At 44.3% G+C, this 18,481-nt stretch overlaps 1 protein-coding gene across 1 annotated transcript; it reads right to left on the reverse strand.

Annotated features, from left to right (window-relative positions):
• Positions 1–3,884: 3,884 nt before the first annotated feature.
• LOC132571451 (killer cell lectin-like receptor subfamily B member 1B allele C) lies at positions 3,885–13,295 on the reverse strand. The gene is made up of 6 exons (XM_060238247.1): positions 12,963–13,295; positions 11,638–11,739; positions 8,041–8,193; positions 6,190–6,344; positions 5,105–5,217; positions 3,885–4,099 (listed from the first exon to the last, which is right to left on the reverse strand). Exons 1-6 carry the CDS (start codon positions 13,048–13,050, stop codon positions 3,961–3,963), a joined length of 750 nt encoding a protein of 249 aa, XP_060094230.1. The 5' UTR covers positions 13,051–13,295; the 3' UTR covers positions 3,885–3,960.
• Positions 13,296–18,481: the final 5,186 nt, after the last annotated feature.

An 18,481-nucleotide genomic window follows, 5' to 3' on the forward strand; every position in this document is an offset into this window, starting at 1 on the left:
TGCTTTCTTTGTATCTCTCCCATGGGATCCAGGGAACTGGGCAAAGGAAGCTCTGGCTCTTTCCTTCCTTCCCCAGGGGAACAGGAGGGGGAGAAGCCTCAGCCAATAGAAGGAAGAGATGCTTGGCTCAGTAGCTCTGCTGTGCAATTGAGAGATCCCGGAAAAACAAGTTGTTATGCAAAAGGGAAGCAAGCAGATGACAGCCAGTTGCTCAGGGGCCTAGTAGGAGCTCTCTAGGGGCCTGATTCGACTCCCGGACTGCATGTTTGACACTCTTGCACCTGTTCCAATGATGGAAATTCGGGGGGGGGGGGCTTACAAAGTATATACAGTTGAAGCGTTAAACTATCACATCTAAAATAGACACAAAGCTTTAAAAAAAAGTTTCTTACAGATGTTCACTACAAGGTAACCTCCATAAAACCCGTGCTTCTTAAGATTCAGAGTCACAGCATTCTTCTTCCAAAGAGAGCCAAGCCAGGTAAGCACTGTCGGCAGAATTTCTTGGCACTTGGAGAAGTGAGGATCATGGAATAATAAATGTGAAATATGTGTATGGTATGTATTATTGATGTGTTGCTGCCAATCAAGATAATCTATGCCCTAGTATTCCCCATTACTCTGTATGGATGCAAAAGTTGGACAGTGAAGAAAATGTGGTGTTGGGGGAGAGTTTTATGGATACCATGAATCTACGAAAAGACAATTCACTCTCCCTAAAAGCTAAAATGACTAAATGGATGTGTTTGTGATTGTATTTTGGTTACATTATGAGAAGACAAGAGTCACTGAAAAAGACAATAACACTAGGAAAGGTTGAAGGCGGCAGGAAAAGAGGAAGACCCGACTTGAGATGGATGGACTCAGTCAAGGAAGCCACAGACCTCAATTTGTAAGACCTGAGCAAGGCTGTTAACAGTAGGAAGTTTTGGCGGTCACTGATTCATAGGGTCACCAAAAGTCAGAAGCAGCTTGACAGCACTTCACACGCACAGTATGCCTCACTTTATGCTTAATTACAAGGAATCTCAGTTGCCATTGTGCTCACGTGTTCCGTTTGAAGAGATGCTTTGGAAACTTTTGCAGTCTGCCTGGTTTTTCCTCCAGGAACTTGATCTAACCCACAGGCTGTATGTTTGACACCCTGGTCTAATCACTCCATTACATTGGCTCTTGATACTGAGAAATGCTTTGGTTGGGGTTTTTTGTTTAATGTTATATTTCTAATTGTATCCAAAACAGATTTTGAGGCATATGTCTTGTTTTCCTTAACATTTTATTTAGTATTATTAAATACAATTAAAAAAAAATCTTTTGTTTTGCTGCTACATAACTGTTCAATTTTACCAGTGTTGCATAATCAAATAACATATCATTCCCTAAAGACTTTTACTAATTCTTAAATACTTTACAGAAATCATCCTAGCTGCTAGAGGGAGGGGAAGAGAGAACACTTGTTGCAATGAGGATGGACAGTGGCTCAATGGGAGGTGTGTGGAAGGTCCCAGGTTCAATTCACATGGTGATCACATGCAGGGCTTTTTTTTGGAGCAGGAACTCCTTTGCGTATTAGGCCACACACCCCTGATGTAGCCAATCCTAGAGTTTACAGTAGACCCTGTACTAAGAGCCCTGTAAGCTCTTGGAGGATTGGCTACATCAGGTGTGTGGCCTAATATGCAAAGGAGTTCCTGCTACAAAAAAAAAGCCCTGATCACACGGATACAAAAGGAAGTCTTGTACATGAAGTACATAGGGGAAATGCAAAGCCCTAGTAGAATTTAAAAAGGTAAATACGGGGTGGTTTGCCATTACCTTCCCCAGTCATCTACACTTTTCCCCCAGCAAGCTGGGTACTCATTTTACTGACCCCGGAAGGATGGAAGGCTGAGTCCTTAACCAGTTTCTGCTGGGATCGAACTCAGGTCATGAGCAGAGGGCTCTGACTGCAGTACTGCAGCTTTACCACTCTGCACCACAAGACTATTAGAATTAGAATTGCAGTCCCTCATTTATTCCTGTGATTCACAACATTTTTAGGATGATTATTGTTCCTGCACTGGATAGATGTGTTGTGATTATTTGTGTATATACTGTGTTCTACTACTTGCAAATAACAGCACATTGCAGGAATATTAACTGAATTCTCATAATAGATTGACATAGTGTCACTTCCCCATTAGGGAAGGTAGATGTCTCATATGCAAATATCCAGTAGGTCTGGGGGCCAGGATCCATGTAGTTGGGAGGGAGGACCTCTGATGCATACTGGGAAGTCTTGTATTGCTAATTCTGTTCCCCCAGTTTCCTGCGGTTGATATATACTGCAATGGAACTTGAAAGAAGAGACCGCTATAAGGCTTATGATATGTCTGATGCTGAGAGACTGAGAAAAAGCAAGACTTGTGGGGAAGCAGAATTAGCTTCAGGTAGAGCAAAGAATTTTCACAGGTTTGTCTTTTTTTAAATGTCAAGCCATGGACAGATGTGGGATTTGTATATTTGGTTTTATAAAAAGTATGTAGTTTTATGCTGTGTTGGAAACAAAAGATAGCAACCGGCTCTGTGCTAACTTAGCAATATTTACAAATTAGAAATTGAATCTAATTAACATCAGGTGGATATCTTCAATCACCTATATAAGTTTGAATGTTTCCAGGCCTTTTTACCAAAGAAGGTCATACAGCCAAGGTATAATTTAAGCTATGTCTGGGCCAGCAGTACTTTAAAAACATAACCTTTTAAAAAACTATAATTTTGAGAGAATGATGAGGCATTGTAAAGATGTGTCTCCTTTCATTTTTAAAAGTTTATTAAAATGTTTATGCTCTTGCTTTCCCTTTGACTTAAAGTGGCTTACAGGTAATAATCAAAACATTTTTATTTAAAACCAAGTAAAATAATTTTTTTTTAAAGCCAAATGCCCTCTCTCCCCAAAGAGATGCCTTGTTGGTATATGTAATTTGGTTTGTTGTGAAAGTCAACCTTGACATGGTTTTCTTTTCTGTTTACTGATTTATAAAATATTACAAACATTAAAGTGAGCATCACATTCTCTGTCAGTGCTGAAGAAGCTGAGTAGGCTCAACCCACTGGTGGTTTCAGATATCGCTGCTAACCTCTATTGGCTGTGATGGGCAGGAACAGATGGCCTTCCTTCCTCTTACAGCCTCTCATGAGCTAATGGTGTACATTCAAGGAGATGACCTATATATGAAGGCTCTATGCTTCCTTCCAGGTTTCTGGAATGTGCCCCTTCCCACATATCAGTGGAAGAGAAATGATCTGCATAACCCTCATTCTTCAAAGACTCCTGTAACTTGGAATATAGTTGGTAATGACTCATCAGCTTTTTGTGTTAGCTTTTCTCTGCAAAAAAAAGTTCTTATTTTTTTGCCCTGAACTGCATAGTTCAGGAAAGTCCAATCTCATCAGAACTCAGAAGGTAAGCAAGGCAGACCCTGGCAAGAAATCGGATGGAAAACCTTGGGATACCAGGACCGGGAGACAGAGACGGGCTTTATCAAACCACTTCTCTGGACATCCTTCATGCTCCAGTGGGGGTCACAAGAAGTTGCCATGACTTCCAGGCATACACACACACAGAGAGAAATACAAAAAATACCAAAAATACATAAATGAGCACTGTTTGTGCTGGTGGATGTTAATTCAGGTGATAATGGCATTGCAGTGTCATGAAGGAGAAACAGCATGAGATCTTCCCCTCCACTGTGCAGTGACAACCCCTTCATGTTATGAATGTGGCCCCCACAGTAGATCCTAATTGTCATGTGGAGGCCCAGTTAGTGGGATTCTTCCTGCCTTTTGAGAAAAACAGTGCAAACTAAAAGTTTGGTTGTTCATGTGAGGGGCTCAATTCACACCAGAGGCATTTGTGTTTTGCCTCTGTCACAGTGTTCAGTCATCACTCCTGGCAAAACCAAGACAGTGTTCTGTCCTTTACATTTTGTCATTGTTTATATTGAGGGCTTCAGTCTCACAGACCCATGTGGTTACATGGCTGCAGGCTTCAGAAATAATTTTATTCCCATTCAACATCCCACAGCTGTTTATTTCGACAGGGCCCAGTTCTTCTGATCTGTGAAATAAAGAAGAACTTATTTTATCTAGCATTTTCAAAGGGCAGCATTTCAGAAGTTGGATGCATATAGAGGCACTTAGTTGACTTCTATCTCAGAAACTGCAATTTGGCTTTTTTTTTTAAAAAAAAAATTTTTCTTTTGAAATTCAGCTCCACTGAGAAAGGCATAGGCAACAGGTAAGGAACAAGCCCCCTTTTGCCCTCCAACTGCAACTCCAGGGGGCTATTCTACTGGTACTCTTAGGCCTTTTCAGATGCACAGTATAAGCAGATGTCACTGCTGCTTCCTACCGGATTAAAAGTGGCTGATCAGACAGCAACATCTGCCTCCGGGTAGTCAATTATGGTAGCCCCGCCCCCATCCTTCTCGGAACCGGATTATTTTGTTACTTGCTCCTTTGTGGTGTTTTTTGAGTTCTCTGGCCTCAACTCGAAGTTTTCTCCATCTGGATAGTTCTGCGGCGATATTAACCAACTTCCAGATGTCTGAAGGCTGTCCCATGTGCATGAACATATGTGCATAAGTGCATGATGTGTGCATGATGCATGCATGTGCATAGTAGTGGGGGAAACAAAAAACTGCATGGTGCTGTTGTGTGGACGGCAGAGGACAGTTTCATTGCGGAGTGATTCGAATTGCAGTATGGCAGTCTGATCGATAATATCCGGAACAAAGAGATTCAGGACAGAACTGAGTTAGTTTAACACGGACTCAACATGCTGTGTGAACAGGGCCTTAGAGTTTTAAAGAAACACTTTGCTATTTCCCTTCTTCATAAACAGCTGACATTACAGCTTACATACAGTAGTCCATTAAAAAAAATTGTGGATTATTCTTCACCCAAACTGCACTTCAATATGAGACTGTATTTAAGGTGTACTTGAGAAATATAATAAGGAAAGTGCAACATTTTTTACAGGTTCCCACTTGGAATCTATTTCTGATCTATGCATGTTCATTCAGAAGTAAGTCCAGCATAAATGGTAGAAGGAAATACTCACAGTTTGTCATCTAATGGGGATCCATCCACCCATGTCCATTTTTGTTCAGCGAATGTAGCTTGTAGTCCAATCCACAGCAGTTGCATGTCTTCATTAATATCCTGGATAAAAGCCTGTTAACCAGCATAATTAGTCCTGTGGTGTTGCTTTAAATGATTTTGAAAAAACATTTTGCTTTGTGAGAAAGACCAGTCCTTTGCTCCACTATGTCCAAGCCAGCAGTAAAACAACAATCAATCCTATGACATCTTAGGAACGAATGTGTTATGGTATGAGCTTCCATAGGCAAGGTGCTCCTGTATTAGATTAGTATTGTTGTGGGGAGGGTCTCTGCTGGTTTAACAGGCAGCCATTCCACTGACTAGAGGATGCTGAAGTGACTGCAGGTGGCATCTTGATTTCTGCATCTTCCAAAGAGCAGGAAAACAAGGACTCCTCTGAGAGATGAAAAGCCAGCAGTTTCTTCTGTTTTGTAAAGCACTTTGATGGCTTTTTCAAGTTGAAATGCAACTAACACATGAATAAAACAGACCCATCATCTCTGCCTTGACCCTAAAACTCTTTTTGCTGTCTTGCAACTATGTAACACCAAAGAAGAGTTTGTTTGTTTACCTTAGATTTATATGCCATCCACTCCGCAAGCGGACTCAGGCTTAGATCCAAGTGGGCCAGCCGTGTTGGTCTGAAGTAAAGAAGAAAGTTGGAGTCCAGTATCACCTTTAAGGCCAACAAAATTTATTCAGAATGTAAGTTTTCATGTGCATAAAGTGTGCATGCACATGGAAGCTTACATTCTGAATAAAGTTTTGTTGGTCTTAAAGGTGCTACTGGACTCCAACTTTGTTCAAAGGGTTGGTTGTTATATGTGCACTTGTAAAGCCTCTGTCAACTTATGGCAACCCAGAAAGAGGCTTTCAAGGCAGGTGAGAAGCAGAGATAGTTTGTCATTGCTTTCCTCTGCAAAGCCATCTGTGGTGGACTCTCTTCCAAGTACCAACCCTGCTTAGCTTCCCAAGATCTGACGAGACCGGGCTTATCATGCCGTCTTCCCTCCAAGGGTTGGGGAGAGGTCAGCCTATATTTACCGTGTCTTCCTGCTTCTGCAGCACTAGCAGCCGAGATGATCTTGCTGTGCAGTCTTCCTTGCCCTTCTTCCAGCTTCCTTTTTCTTTTGAAATCCAGTAGCATTTGTCCTCATACAGCAACCAGTTTTCAGGACAGAGTTTGCATGTGGCATTGTCTAGAAGAAAAATAAATTGAAAACATAGAATTATGTGTAGCTGGAAGAGTGCTAAATATTATAGTTTTCCCACATGAACCAAGCTTTAAGAGTGCACAGCTGACATTTACACTTAGGTTTTTTCCTTTAATGGTGTAGGAAATAGCTGTATTACTCTGAAGCACTTGGATGGAGCTACACATTCAAGCATGGAATCAGAATGTGAACTGAAAGGGTCTATGAAGGTCTGGCTTTGATTGCTTCCCCAGCACCGCACAAGTTTTGATTATACATTATAAATCAGGCTCAGCAGGTAGAGGGTTTTTAACTTATTTGTTTTCATTTATTTAAAACACTTATATGCAACCTTTCTACCTAAATAAGATTCCCACTTTAAAACAAAGTAAAATATATTTCTATCATTTGTTCCATTAGACTGGGAATTCTAATACTACAATTAAATAAAACTCAAAGAATCAGCTCTAGCCTAAATTTAGATGCCAGAGACAAGCCAGGGCTTGTTCATGACGAATGTGAACTTAGTAAGTTGTTGGGTCCAAATGCTTCATTCCTTCTTAGAGGCAGCATGGTGTAGTGGGTTAAGAGCAGCTGACTCTAATCTGGAGAACCGGGTTTAATTCTCCATTCCTCCACATGAAGCCTGCTGGGTGACGTTGAGCCAGTCACAGTTCTCTCAGAACTCTCTCAGCTCCACCTGCCTCACGGGGCGTCTGTTCTGGGGAGAGGATGGGAAGGAGATTGTTTGTCGCTTTGAGGCTCCCCAAGTAGAGAAAAGTGGGGTGTAAAAACCAACTCTTCTTCTGGTCTTCAGGCTGAGATTGATGATTAATCTTTACAGCTAACTCCAGTTTCTTCATGACGTCCAAATGTAAGTATCTGAATTTAACTGAGGCTACTTTGCATTGAGCAACCAGGATTCTTTACCAGGATTAAACCATAGACAGACATTCCAGTTGCTGAGAGATGGAAACTGACCCAACTTTGTTTTGCATCCACATCCAAATATCATGAAGAACTGAATCTTGTCTCCAATTTTTGTGTTCAATCTCTGCACACCATAAGGTGAGGGAAAAAAGGGCCTGATAGCAAACCAGGCTGAAGGCTGTTGTAAACACACTCCAGATGCTAAGTGATATCCAAATGCTCTTTTGATAACTATGTTTATTTTATTGACTCGCAAGGTTTTGCGGCTGTTTCCCAGAACTTAGCAACCCACCTGTGACTTTAAATGTACAACCCCACATTGTATGCAAGTGACAAGGGGGTGAAAGTGGGGAAAGATGATTTCATACCAGTACTGTGTCTCCTGGAGCAGGGGGGTTTGAACCAGAAGACAAGAGGAACCAATTTGGCCACTTCATTACTGGTACTCCATACCAGCCTGTATACTAACTTACTTTTAGCTCTGGACAAAGCTCACATTAAGCTCAGAGACAGAGATGCCAGCCTCCAGGTAGGACCTGGGGATCCCCCAGAATTACAGCTCATCTCGAGACTACAGAGATCAGTTCTCAGGAGAAAATGGCTGCTTTGGAGGGTGGACGCTACGGCATTGTACCCCACTGAGGTCCCTGTCCTCCCCAGGCTTCATCTCCAATCTTCAGGAGTTTTCCAACCTGGATCTGGCAGCCCAGTTCAGAGGAATTGTACGATTCATGCTAGGTTGGTCCTTTGTCACTGAGGGAAAACAGATTACCTGCTAAGCCAGTGTAATGTGGCTGACACAAAAACTGCCACAAGTGAGACACAAAGATCTTCACGCCAGAATCATTTTCTGTTCCATTGGTAGTGGGTTCCTGGGAGACATTGGTTTTCTTCGTAGCATCCATAGGTTGCCGCATCTGAAAAGCTTCAAATGATGCCCATTTAGGTGATTATGAAATTGAAAAGAAAACCCTAAAGATATTTATACTTTCCAAAATTTCTTAGACAAACACAGGAATCTTCCATTCTCATAACAAGAATCAGTGCCAGAGTTCTACATTGCTATAAATCACAGAAGTCTGAAGAAAAACATGGACGGTTCCCTCCATGGAGGGAAATAAGTGGTATACCTTCCCTCCAGTGATCTGCATTACAGCCTTTCTTGTTCAACTTTTACTCATAAATTAACTGGTGTCAGGAATGAGCACCAGCAAGTAATTTACACCAAATTATGCAAAATGTCTAGAATCTAAACAGAATACTAATCAAAGTAGATGACACACCAAGAAAGCCATGACTAGACGCTGAGGAAAGATCACTGACAGCTTTGATATCTTTTCAGTGGCTGTTGATTTGCTGCCATTTGTAGGGATAAGTCAGGAGGAGACCAGCAATAGGACTTTTTTGGTGGTTCCTGGGACAACACAGAGCTATTCCCAACAGAACAAATAGCAGTCCATTGGACTATTTCAGGTCAGAAACATGGTGCAGAGTCTGGAACCGGAGGGGCCCTTTCTTCACGTGCACTGCCATCTAAAACATGGATTGCACATTTTAATATTTACTAAAACATTTATACTGTGCCTTTCCTGGCAGCTTACAGTAATAGTTAAAAACATTTCAGTTAAAACCAAAAATAAAACTGCAAGCCCCAAATCTCTCCTCTCCTCCCCTTAAAAGATGCCTGATGGTTAAACCCCTCAAAACATCTGGCAAACAGGCAGAACTTTCAACACCTCCTGAAGATATCCCAAGGAAGGGCCCATCTCAGCTCTTCAGAAATTCCACACCACGGAGCCAGAGCCATGATTTAAAAAAAGGCCTGGGATCTGTTCAGTGTCAGACAAGCCACCCTAAGCACTGGGATAGCAACAAATGTCTGGCTGAAGATGCACAGGGACATATGGAAGGATATGGGCCTTCAAATATGTGGGTCATAGGCAGGGCCGGCCCTGCCACTAGGTAATTGCCTAGGGCACTGGCCTTCTGGGGGCGCCAAATCGTGTGTCCCCCATGTGACTCAGTGATCTTATCAGTGCAGGGGGGAGGGCACCAGAAGTTAGCCTTGCCTAGGGTGCCAGACAGTCTAGGGCTGGCCCTGGCCACAGGTTGTGAAGGGCTTTAAAGATCACAATCAGTACATTGAATGGAACTTGGCAATAGATGACAGCATGCTAGAACCAAGTAATTTTGTTCCCCATTCCTCTGCACCTTTTCAAATGCTGAAACAGCTTCAGGAAAAGACACACAAGACAGACTTCAAGATTTTCTGGTCCCACCATCCCATGGGCCCAATCAGGACTGCATCCTCACCATTTTTTAAAAATGGCCCAAATTCACTAAGTGATGGTGTCCATTGTCATGCCCTAGGGTGCAGGCAGGAGATGAGACCCAGTCCAAGCTGGGGTCTGCGTCAGGAAGTGGAGGGAGAACCACAAGGGCAAGTCCAAAGCACAGGGCGTTTTCGCACTTACCTTTTACTGGCGCGAACACCCTCCTCACGCCGGCGGATCTGCAGGGATTTCCCACCAGAAGCGCCGGCGCAGCCAAAAGAGCCGGCAACTTCCATCGCGGAGCCAGCTCAAACGTTTTCCTGCTTCTTGGCGGTTTCCGTTTGAGCTGGCTCCGCGACGGAAGTTGCCGGCTCTTTTGGCTGCGCCGGCGCTTCTGGTGGGAAATCCCTGCAGATCCGCCGGCGTGAGGAGGGTGTTCGCGCCAGTAAAAGGTAAGTGCGAAAACGCCCACAGAGTCCAATTCCAAGCTGAGGTAAGAACCACAGAGCAGAACAGGAACCAAGAGAGCAACGTCCAAAACACAAACCAAGAGCAGGGTCGTTCAAAGCCATGAGTCAAGGAGCTGAAGGATCAGGTTTTAAAGGCAAACTGCAGTGGAGGTGCGTCACAAGATAGATGGAGTTGCTTCCACGGAAGCCCCAGCCCCAAGTAGGGGCTAAATAGGCCTCCTGTGGCACTCCAATTAACAGTGGAGAAGTTCCTGCTAATACTCAGGGTTAATCGAATGTCTTCCCCTTTGGCGTAACTCCCTTCTTTGGGTGGCTAAGTAACAGCATCACCGTTCCCTTAATTGAATCACTGGCAGGGGGGATCAGGCGGGCTTCTTGCCTGCAGCTATGCCGGCTTCTACTCTGCTGCCGGCGGCAAGGTGTCAACCTCTGGAGCACCAGAGGGGCCAGCTGTAGGTTCTGAAGCCAATCGAAGGACACCATAATGTCTAGTTTGGCCCTGTGTTATACTTGATACAGGGTAGGTTCCCAACATCCAACATGTCTAGAGCAGTGGCCCCCAACCTATGTGGTCCCACCGTGCCGCCGGGCTGGCAGGGTGGGGGCACTGAATTTGGCCTCCCGCCCACCCTGCCCCGCCCCCTAGACAAATCCCTGTTTGCCTCCCTAGCCTCCTCCTCCCTTCGTTCTTCACAATTTCACTGGGGGCAGCAGTGGCTAGCAGCACCGCCCTTGCTTCCTCTCCAATTCCTTCCTGGGCATGGGAAGGAAGTGGGAAGGAGGCGAGGGCCGTGCTGCTTTTTCAGCGGGTCGCTCGCTGCCACTGCCCCCAGCGCTGATTGTAAGCGCACCAGAGAGGCATAGGAGCCCAGCCTTCAGCACGGTTTCCCCTGCTGATTAGCTGATCAACAGGGGGGGATTGGCCTTTAAAGAGCCCGGGAATGCAGCGCTTCGCCACCCCTTCCTGGGCCTTAAAATTGTAAAGAATTGAGGGAGGAGGAGGTGCCGTGGGGGAGGGCAGGGCAGTGAGGCCCTGCATGGCCCGGTTGCTAACAGGCCGTGGACAGGTACTGGTCCACAGCTCAGAGGTTGGGGACCCCTGGTCTAGAGGGTTGCCATTGCCAACACTGAGTTAGAAAATTCAAGGAGATTTTCTGGGGGCAGCCTAAGAAGGGCAGGGTTTGGGAAGGGAGAGACCTCAGAGGGACATAATGCCATAAAGCTCACCCTCCAGTGGAGCAATTTTTCTCCAGGGGAACATCTGTGTAGTATGGAGATCAGCTGTAATTATGGGAGATCTCCACCAGAAGGTTGGCAACCCATACTGCTCCCTAACGTGTGAATCAGCAATCTAAGCTTCACAGTTAAGTGAAATAAAGGATGTCCTAGAACTAGAAGCATGTAAAAAGGGGAAAGTGATAGGAGCTTCTTCTCTCTGAGGATTTTATGGGCTGACAAAGGATCTCATAGTTTCCCCCCTCTTTCCATTTTATCCTCACAACCATTTTGTCCTCAGAGACAGTGACTAGCGCAAGATCACCCAGTGTGTTTAATAGCAAACAGGAATTTTGAAGCCAGGCCTTCCTGCACTTGGCACAAGATTCTAACTGCTGCCACTGCACTTACCCCAAATCCGGTGTGCTATCAGAGCTCCAATTAGAAGGAACATCACAGCGCATCCAATTCTTGCAGTGATCTGATGCCTGCGGGGTTGCTTCACCAGAGTCTCTACAAGGATAGAGATTTAGAGAAAGTTCTTCACAGCAGGAAATGCATCCTGAAAAATCCTTTGTTGTTGTTGCTGCTGCATGTCCGAGTTGGTGTTAAAACTGGGGATTCCTAGTTTGTAGTTTCTTAAGCATGATTCACAAGTTATACTGGTGCCATATCTGCTACTCAGGAAACAAATGCTCTTAGGTATATGTATAGCTTCTTCTATGGATACGTTCCTGTGTGAATCCAGTTCCCAATCAAACCATGATGTGATCCAGGACTTTTTTTGTAGCAGGAACTCCTTTGAATATTAGGCCACACACCTTGATATATCCAATCCTCCAAGAGCCTACAGGGCTCTTCTTACAGGGCCTACTGAAAACTCTTGGAGGATTGGCTATACCAGGGGTGTGTGGCCTAATATGCAAATGAGTTCCTGCTACAAAAATAGCCCTGAGGCCCACCCATGAGGTTCAGACAAATCATGGAGAGCCACCCAAAACATTAGTGGTTTTGTCAGTGGTTAACTGGGCTGCCAACAGAACATTGGATTTCAACCTCTACAAAGTCAATTCTGGATTACAGACAAAATCAGGGCTTTTTTTGTGGAAAAAGCCCAGCAGCTCATTTGCATATTAGGTCATACCCCCTGGTATAGCCAATCCTCCAAAAAACCAGGGCTTTTTTTTTAAAGCATGGCTGCTTTTTTTTAAAAAAAAAAAGCCCTGGACAAAATAATACAATAGTTAACAATAGTCAGAAGCAAATCTTTATTTTCAGAGGCAATTTTCCCCTTGGCCAGAGCCAGATAATAGCAGTTAACAACAGAAGAATAGTACCATCATGGCCTGTTTGTAGTAGGCTTGCCAGATCTGGATTGGGAAATTCCTGGAGATGTGGGGGGGTGGAATCTGGGGAGGGTGGGATTTGTGGAGGGCAGGGACTTCAGTGGGATTTAATGCCTTTGAATCCACCTTCCAAAGCAGCCATTTTCTCCAGGGACACTGATCCCTGTTGCCTGGAGATCAGTTGTCATCTAGGAGATCTCTGGCTACCACCTGGAAGTTGGCACCCGTAGTTGTCAGCTGACTGGGCTGAGGGGAAATGCCATGACCCTCTAATAGGTAATTACTGTATGAAAATGGACCCCTGAAGTATTCTATGGAATGGAGGTAAATCATCACCCCAAGTGCTTACAACCTAGAAACTTCCAAACCATGTAAAGAAGTGTGACTTACCTTGCACTGGCGGACTGGGATTGTTTTTCTTTTGCCCTCTTGCTGTTGACTGGAAGTTAAGAGCCATGCTGCTTTCTTCATCTTCCATTTGGAAAGATTCACTTGAGGCTCTCTTCAGTGGCAGTGGGAGGGATTGAGAATGAGCGAGGGCTTCTCCTAGCACCAAGCTCAGCTCTGCCACAGAAGCGACACTGACCACTTCTCAGAGGAAAGGAAGCAGATCAACACAGGAAATAGCAGGGCCTCTGAACACTTGACCTCTTCTTGCCACCTCTGACACGCTCCTGCCTCCAGAAGGCTGACACTGGCCTTTGTTTCCAAAAATGGTGATGAGGGAAAGGCAGTGCAATACATGCTCCAAAACAGATTCTGCTTTTTAAAAGCTGCTTTTAGTTTTGCACGTGCACATCAGGGAAAATGAAAAGTAGAAAGGCCGCCTCGATTTTCCCTTGAAGATAATTCTCCTGCCATTTTAAGGTTTTTTTTTTCCACATCTAAGTGCTGAAACTAAAGCAAGCCTAAATGTGTGAGGTTAAATGTGTGAGGAATCCCTTTTAGGGGGGAATTGCAAGGCAAAGTTCAGTGCAGTCCTAAAAAGACATACTTCTAAGCCTAGTGAAGGATGAAGGGGAAAGACATCCTTCTAAGCCTAACAAAGTCAATAGGTTTAGAAGGGTGTAATTCTTTCTATGACAGCACTCAAATGACTGAACTAGACATGATGTTTGTCTTGTGTTCTCCATGGAAACTGACAGCCAAACACCAGGAGCCAGTCACCAGAGAGAAATCCTACCTAAAAGTGCCACAGGGCCCCAATTCTGGTTGGCATTGTGGCATAGGGAGAAGAAAGACTATTGCCTCTTCAAGTGCCTTTTTACCAGCCCCCAACATCAACAGGGTATGCATGCACAACCAGAAGGGTGGTCATCCAGAGGGGCTAATAATGCCCCTTGCATGGCTGGTGTGTGGGAGTAGGCCAAGTAGGCGACAGTCTAGGGCGCCACCTGGCCTAGGGGGTGCCCTAGGTGGCCCCTCTCCCCATACATGTGTGTGCTCCTTGGAACCTGCCTTCACCAATGGAAAGCAGGCTCCATGGAGCGCAGATGCTCCCCGGCCAGTTTCACATTCCCGTAACAGACCCACAAGACATGAAAGCGGACAGCGCCTGCACAGTGCGCTTCTTGGAGCCTGGCAGGGATAAATTAATCAATTGTAAAAGCTGAAGAGCCAATTACAGTGTCTAAAAACTAGTTCTTGTTGAAGTTGTATGCTGCCACTCATCCTTCCCACTTTACTTTAACAGAGCCATGGGGTGGGAGCCATAGCTCAGTGGCAGAGCATCTTTCTCGCATGCACAAGGTCTTGTCATCAAGGATCAAGTAGAAATGATCATGTGAAGGTCTTGTCTCTGGCACCTCCAGCTAAAAGGATCAAACAGCATTCTCACAATTTTTAGTGGTTAATCTCACAATTTTTTTTAAAAAAAAGATAAAATGGAAAACTGTAAATTAAAAATGTAAATAGTTTCAAGTTTCTTCATTTCTCTTACAATTCTCTGTGTTTTAAAATTGGGAGGGGGCGCTAATGGGCACCAAAAAACCCTAGCACTTGCCCTGGCCTCTTGGGGCAATTTTGGGTAGGAAAAAATAGCACAGGGGAGGCACAAGTCCTTCCTCCCCATGCAGTAGTTGTGACCAGAACTGGAGCTCTGCTGCAATTTTAGAAGGCATTTCTCTAGGGACTGGCAGCTGGTGTATGGCTGCTAGTCTCTGTACAGAATACAAAACAAATAGAGAGTTGCTAACCTCCAGGTGGTGCCTTGCAAGACCAGCAATCTTCTTTCCGTTTTCAAGTGCCAGAACTCCCAGGGCATGTGGAGCCAGAGGAAGGGGCAAAGAGGACCCATAGACATTTCTGCTCGCAAAAATGGCATGGGGAATGAAGTTTGAAGTGCATTGCAGAGCACAGAGCCAAACTTAGCAGTGGAGCACTTTAAAAAGCGAATTTCCCTTTGCTTGTAATTACCTGGCAAGAATTGTGTAACTTTTAACTTTTAAATAATCCCACAGGCACAGGTTGGAAGAAAAGTACCAGCTCTGAGAATTTCATCCCAGTTGGATGAAGGGAAAAAGTTACATCCAAAAATCTTTACCTTGTACAAAGCAATGAACATATGAACATATGAAGCTGCCTTATACTGAATCAGACCCTTGGTCCATCAAAGTCAGTATTGTCTACTCAGACTGGCAGTGGCTCTCCAGGGTCTCAAGCTGAGGTTTTTCATGCCTACTTCCCTGGACCCTTTTTAGTTGGAGATGCCGGGGATTGAACCTGGGACATTCTGCTTACCAAGCAGATGCCTGAGCCCTGAGCCACCATCCCTCCCCTGGAAATAACTAACACATTACTCAACTTTAATCTCAATATGAAAGATACTGACTGAGGTTTTTAACGTGACCAAAGAACTGACTCCAGTTCTCACTTTGCCATACATCCCAACTGCTAAACTGTTGCATTCCAGTTTCAATTGCAAAGTGGTAAGAACCAGAGAGGATTGTGAGGAACCCCAAAGGGATCTGTTGAGGCTGGGTGAGTGGGCGTCAACATGGCAGATGAGGTTCAATGTGGCCAAGTGCAAAGTAATGCACATTGGGACCAAGAATTCCAGCTGCAATTACAAGTTGATGGGGTGTGAACTGGCAGAGACTGACCAAGAGAGAGATCTTGGGGTCATGGTAGATAACTTAATGAAAATGTCAAGACAGTATGCAATTGCAATAGAAAAAGGCCAACGCCATGCTGGGAATTATTAGAAAGGGAATTGAAAACAAATCAGCCAGTATCATAATGCCCCTGTATAAATCGATGGTGTGGTCTCATTTGGAATACTGTGTGCAATTCTGGTCACCGCACCTCAAAAAGGATATTATAGCACTGCAAAAAGTGCAGAAAAGGGCAACTAGAATGATTACAGGTTTGGAAAACTTTCCCTATGAAGAAAGGTTAAAACGCTTGGGGCTCTTTAGCTTGGAGAAACGTCGACTGCGGGGTGACATGATAGAGGTTTACAAGATTATGCATGGGATGGAGAAGGTAGAGAAAGAAGTACTTTTCTCCCTTTCTCACAATACAAGAACTCATGGGCATTCAATGAAATTGCTGAGCAGTCGGGTTAGAACAGATAAAAGGAGGTACTTCTTCACCCAAAGAGTGATTAACATGTGGAATTCACTGCCACAGGAGGTGGTGGCAGCTACAAGCATAGCCAGCTTCAAGAGGGCGTTAGATAAAAATATGGAGCAGAAGTCCATCAGTGGCTATTAGCCACAGTGTGTATATATATATGTATATGTGTGTATATATAGATATATAGATAGATAGGGTTGGTTCTTGTGTATTCTTTAAATCCACATGTGATCGTGCAGCATGTCTCCCAAAAGGTGTACTTGAGTGTGGGGTCTAGCCCAAGAAATCTTATGCTGGAATATAAAACTGCTACATTTTAAGGGACCACAAAGCTATTGTTTAAGAACCAAGTTTGAGTACAGTGGCACCTTTAAGAGCAACAAAGTTTTATTTTGGGTATATGCTTTTGTGTGTATTTACACTTCATCAGATAAATTTAGTTTGTAACTGTGAGTACCTCATGGAAGGGAGGTTGGAAAGATTATTGCAATTTAACCTAGAATAATATGAAACAGTTTGTCTATGTGTCTCTTTGTTAAGGCAGGTGCCCTTTGCATTAGAAGACAACAGCTTTCTTCTCACACATCCATTCGAACTTATCACTGCACATTTCATAATTAATCCCTTTATCTTTAGTCACAGCCCCGCATGTATTTTCAACTGCAGAAAGAGATTGCTTGGCCCTGTGAACAGAGAATAGAAAAGGGTTCATGAGAACTTACCCAAGCAAGGCAGATGCTGAATGTCTGACTCAGTGATACAGGTTGCTGGGAAATCCCTGGAGATTTGGAGGTGAAGCCTTCAGATTGCAGGGTTTTAGAGAAGTAAGGGACCTCAATCAGGTATAAGAGCCATACATATAGAGTCCATCCACCATAGCAGCCATCTTCTCCTCAACATACCCCCCAAGTTTCAAAAAGATTGGACTGGGGGGTCGAATTCTATGAGCCCCAAAAGAAGGTGCCCCTATCCTTCATTATTTCCAATGAAGGGAAGGCATTTTAAAAGTGAGCAGTCCCTTCAAATGTGATGGCCAGAACTCCCTTTGGAGTTCAATTGTGCTTGCCACACCCTTGCTCCTGGCTCTACCCCCAAAGCCTCCTGGCTCTACCCCCAAAGTTCCCAGTTATTTCTTGAGTTGGATTTGGCAACCCTACTTCAGATGGCAGGGTTTTAGGGAAGCAAGGGACATCAATCAGGTATAAGACCTTAACCATATATATGGAGTAGGGTTGCCAAGTCCAATTTAAGAAATATCTGGGGACTTTGGGGGTGGAGCCAAGAGACTTTGGAGGTGGAGCCAGGAGACATTAGGGGTGGAGCCAAGATCAAGGCTGTGACAAGCATAATTGAACTCCAAAGGGAGTTCTGGCCATCACATTTAAAGGGACCGCACACCTTCTCAATGCCTTCCTTCCATAGGAAATAATGAAGGATAGGGGCACCTTCTTTTGGGGCTCATAGAATTGGACCCCCTGGTCCAATCGTTTTGAAACTTGGGGGATATTTTGGGAAGAGGCACTAGATGCTGTACTGAAAATTTGGTGCCTCTACTTCAAAAAACAGCCCCCCCCCCGAGCCCCAGATACCCGTGGATCAATTCTCCATTATTTTCTATGAGAATAAATCTCCATAGGGAATAATAAAATTCCCAGCAGACATTTTCCTCCCGTCCCTCTGCTTTCTGACGACCCTGAAGCAGGGGGAGGTCCTCCAAACCGGGGGATCCACTGCCCCCACCTGGGGATTGGCAACCCTAATATGGAGTCCACCCTCCATAGCAGCCATCTTCTCCAGTGGAACTGATTACAGTAGTCTGGAGATCAGTTGTAATTCCAAGAGATCTCTAGCCTGGAGACTGGCAGTCCTATGATCTCTGTGCTGTAGCCTTCTCCATGTATGTTCTCTAGATATGGAAACCAAGATAGCTTTTTTCTTTTTTCAGAGGAGGGCCAATTTCAGTCTTACAGCTTTTTTTATATTTAACATTCCCATTGTTTATGGATGTGTTTTTAAATCTGCAAAGCAAAAATGCATACTTAGAATCCCTTAACAGTTCAGGAATAACTAGCTTGCATTAATCTGGAGTTATGCCTTCTTAGTGGTCCATTAAAAATACAAAAAGGAATTTAATAAGAAGTTTATTGGGCTGTGCAATCCAGTGTGTACATTTTAGCTAACTTCCAGGTGGTGCCTGAAGGTACCCTGCTATTATGACTGATTTATTTATTTATTTTTGCTACTGTGGGACACATAGTGTTGGGCTGGATGGGCCACTGGCCTGATCCAACATGACTTCTCTTATGTTCTTATCTCTAGGCAACAGAATTCAG

This window comes from Heteronotia binoei, chromosome 5, assembly GCF_032191835.1.
Source record: "Heteronotia binoei isolate CCM8104 ecotype False Entrance Well chromosome 5, APGP_CSIRO_Hbin_v1, whole genome shotgun sequence".
NCBI lineage: Eukaryota > Metazoa > Chordata > Lepidosauria > Squamata > Gekkonidae > Heteronotia > Heteronotia binoei.

Excerpts from the sequence above, each read along its gene's own strand:
- LOC132571451 (XM_060238247.1), bottom strand. The coding sequence starts at position 13,050 with ATGGAAGATGAAGAAAGCAGCATGGCTCTTAACTTCCAGTCAACAGCA. Across the intron at positions 6,345-8,040 it reads ACATTACACTGGCTTAGCAG|ACAATGCCACATGCAAACTC; the intron begins GTAATCTGTTTT and ends TTTTTCTTCTAG. Across the intron at positions 5,218-6,189 it reads TGCAGAAGCAGGAAGACACG|GCTTTTATCCAGGATATTAA; the intron begins GTAAATATAGGC and ends GCTGGTTAACAG.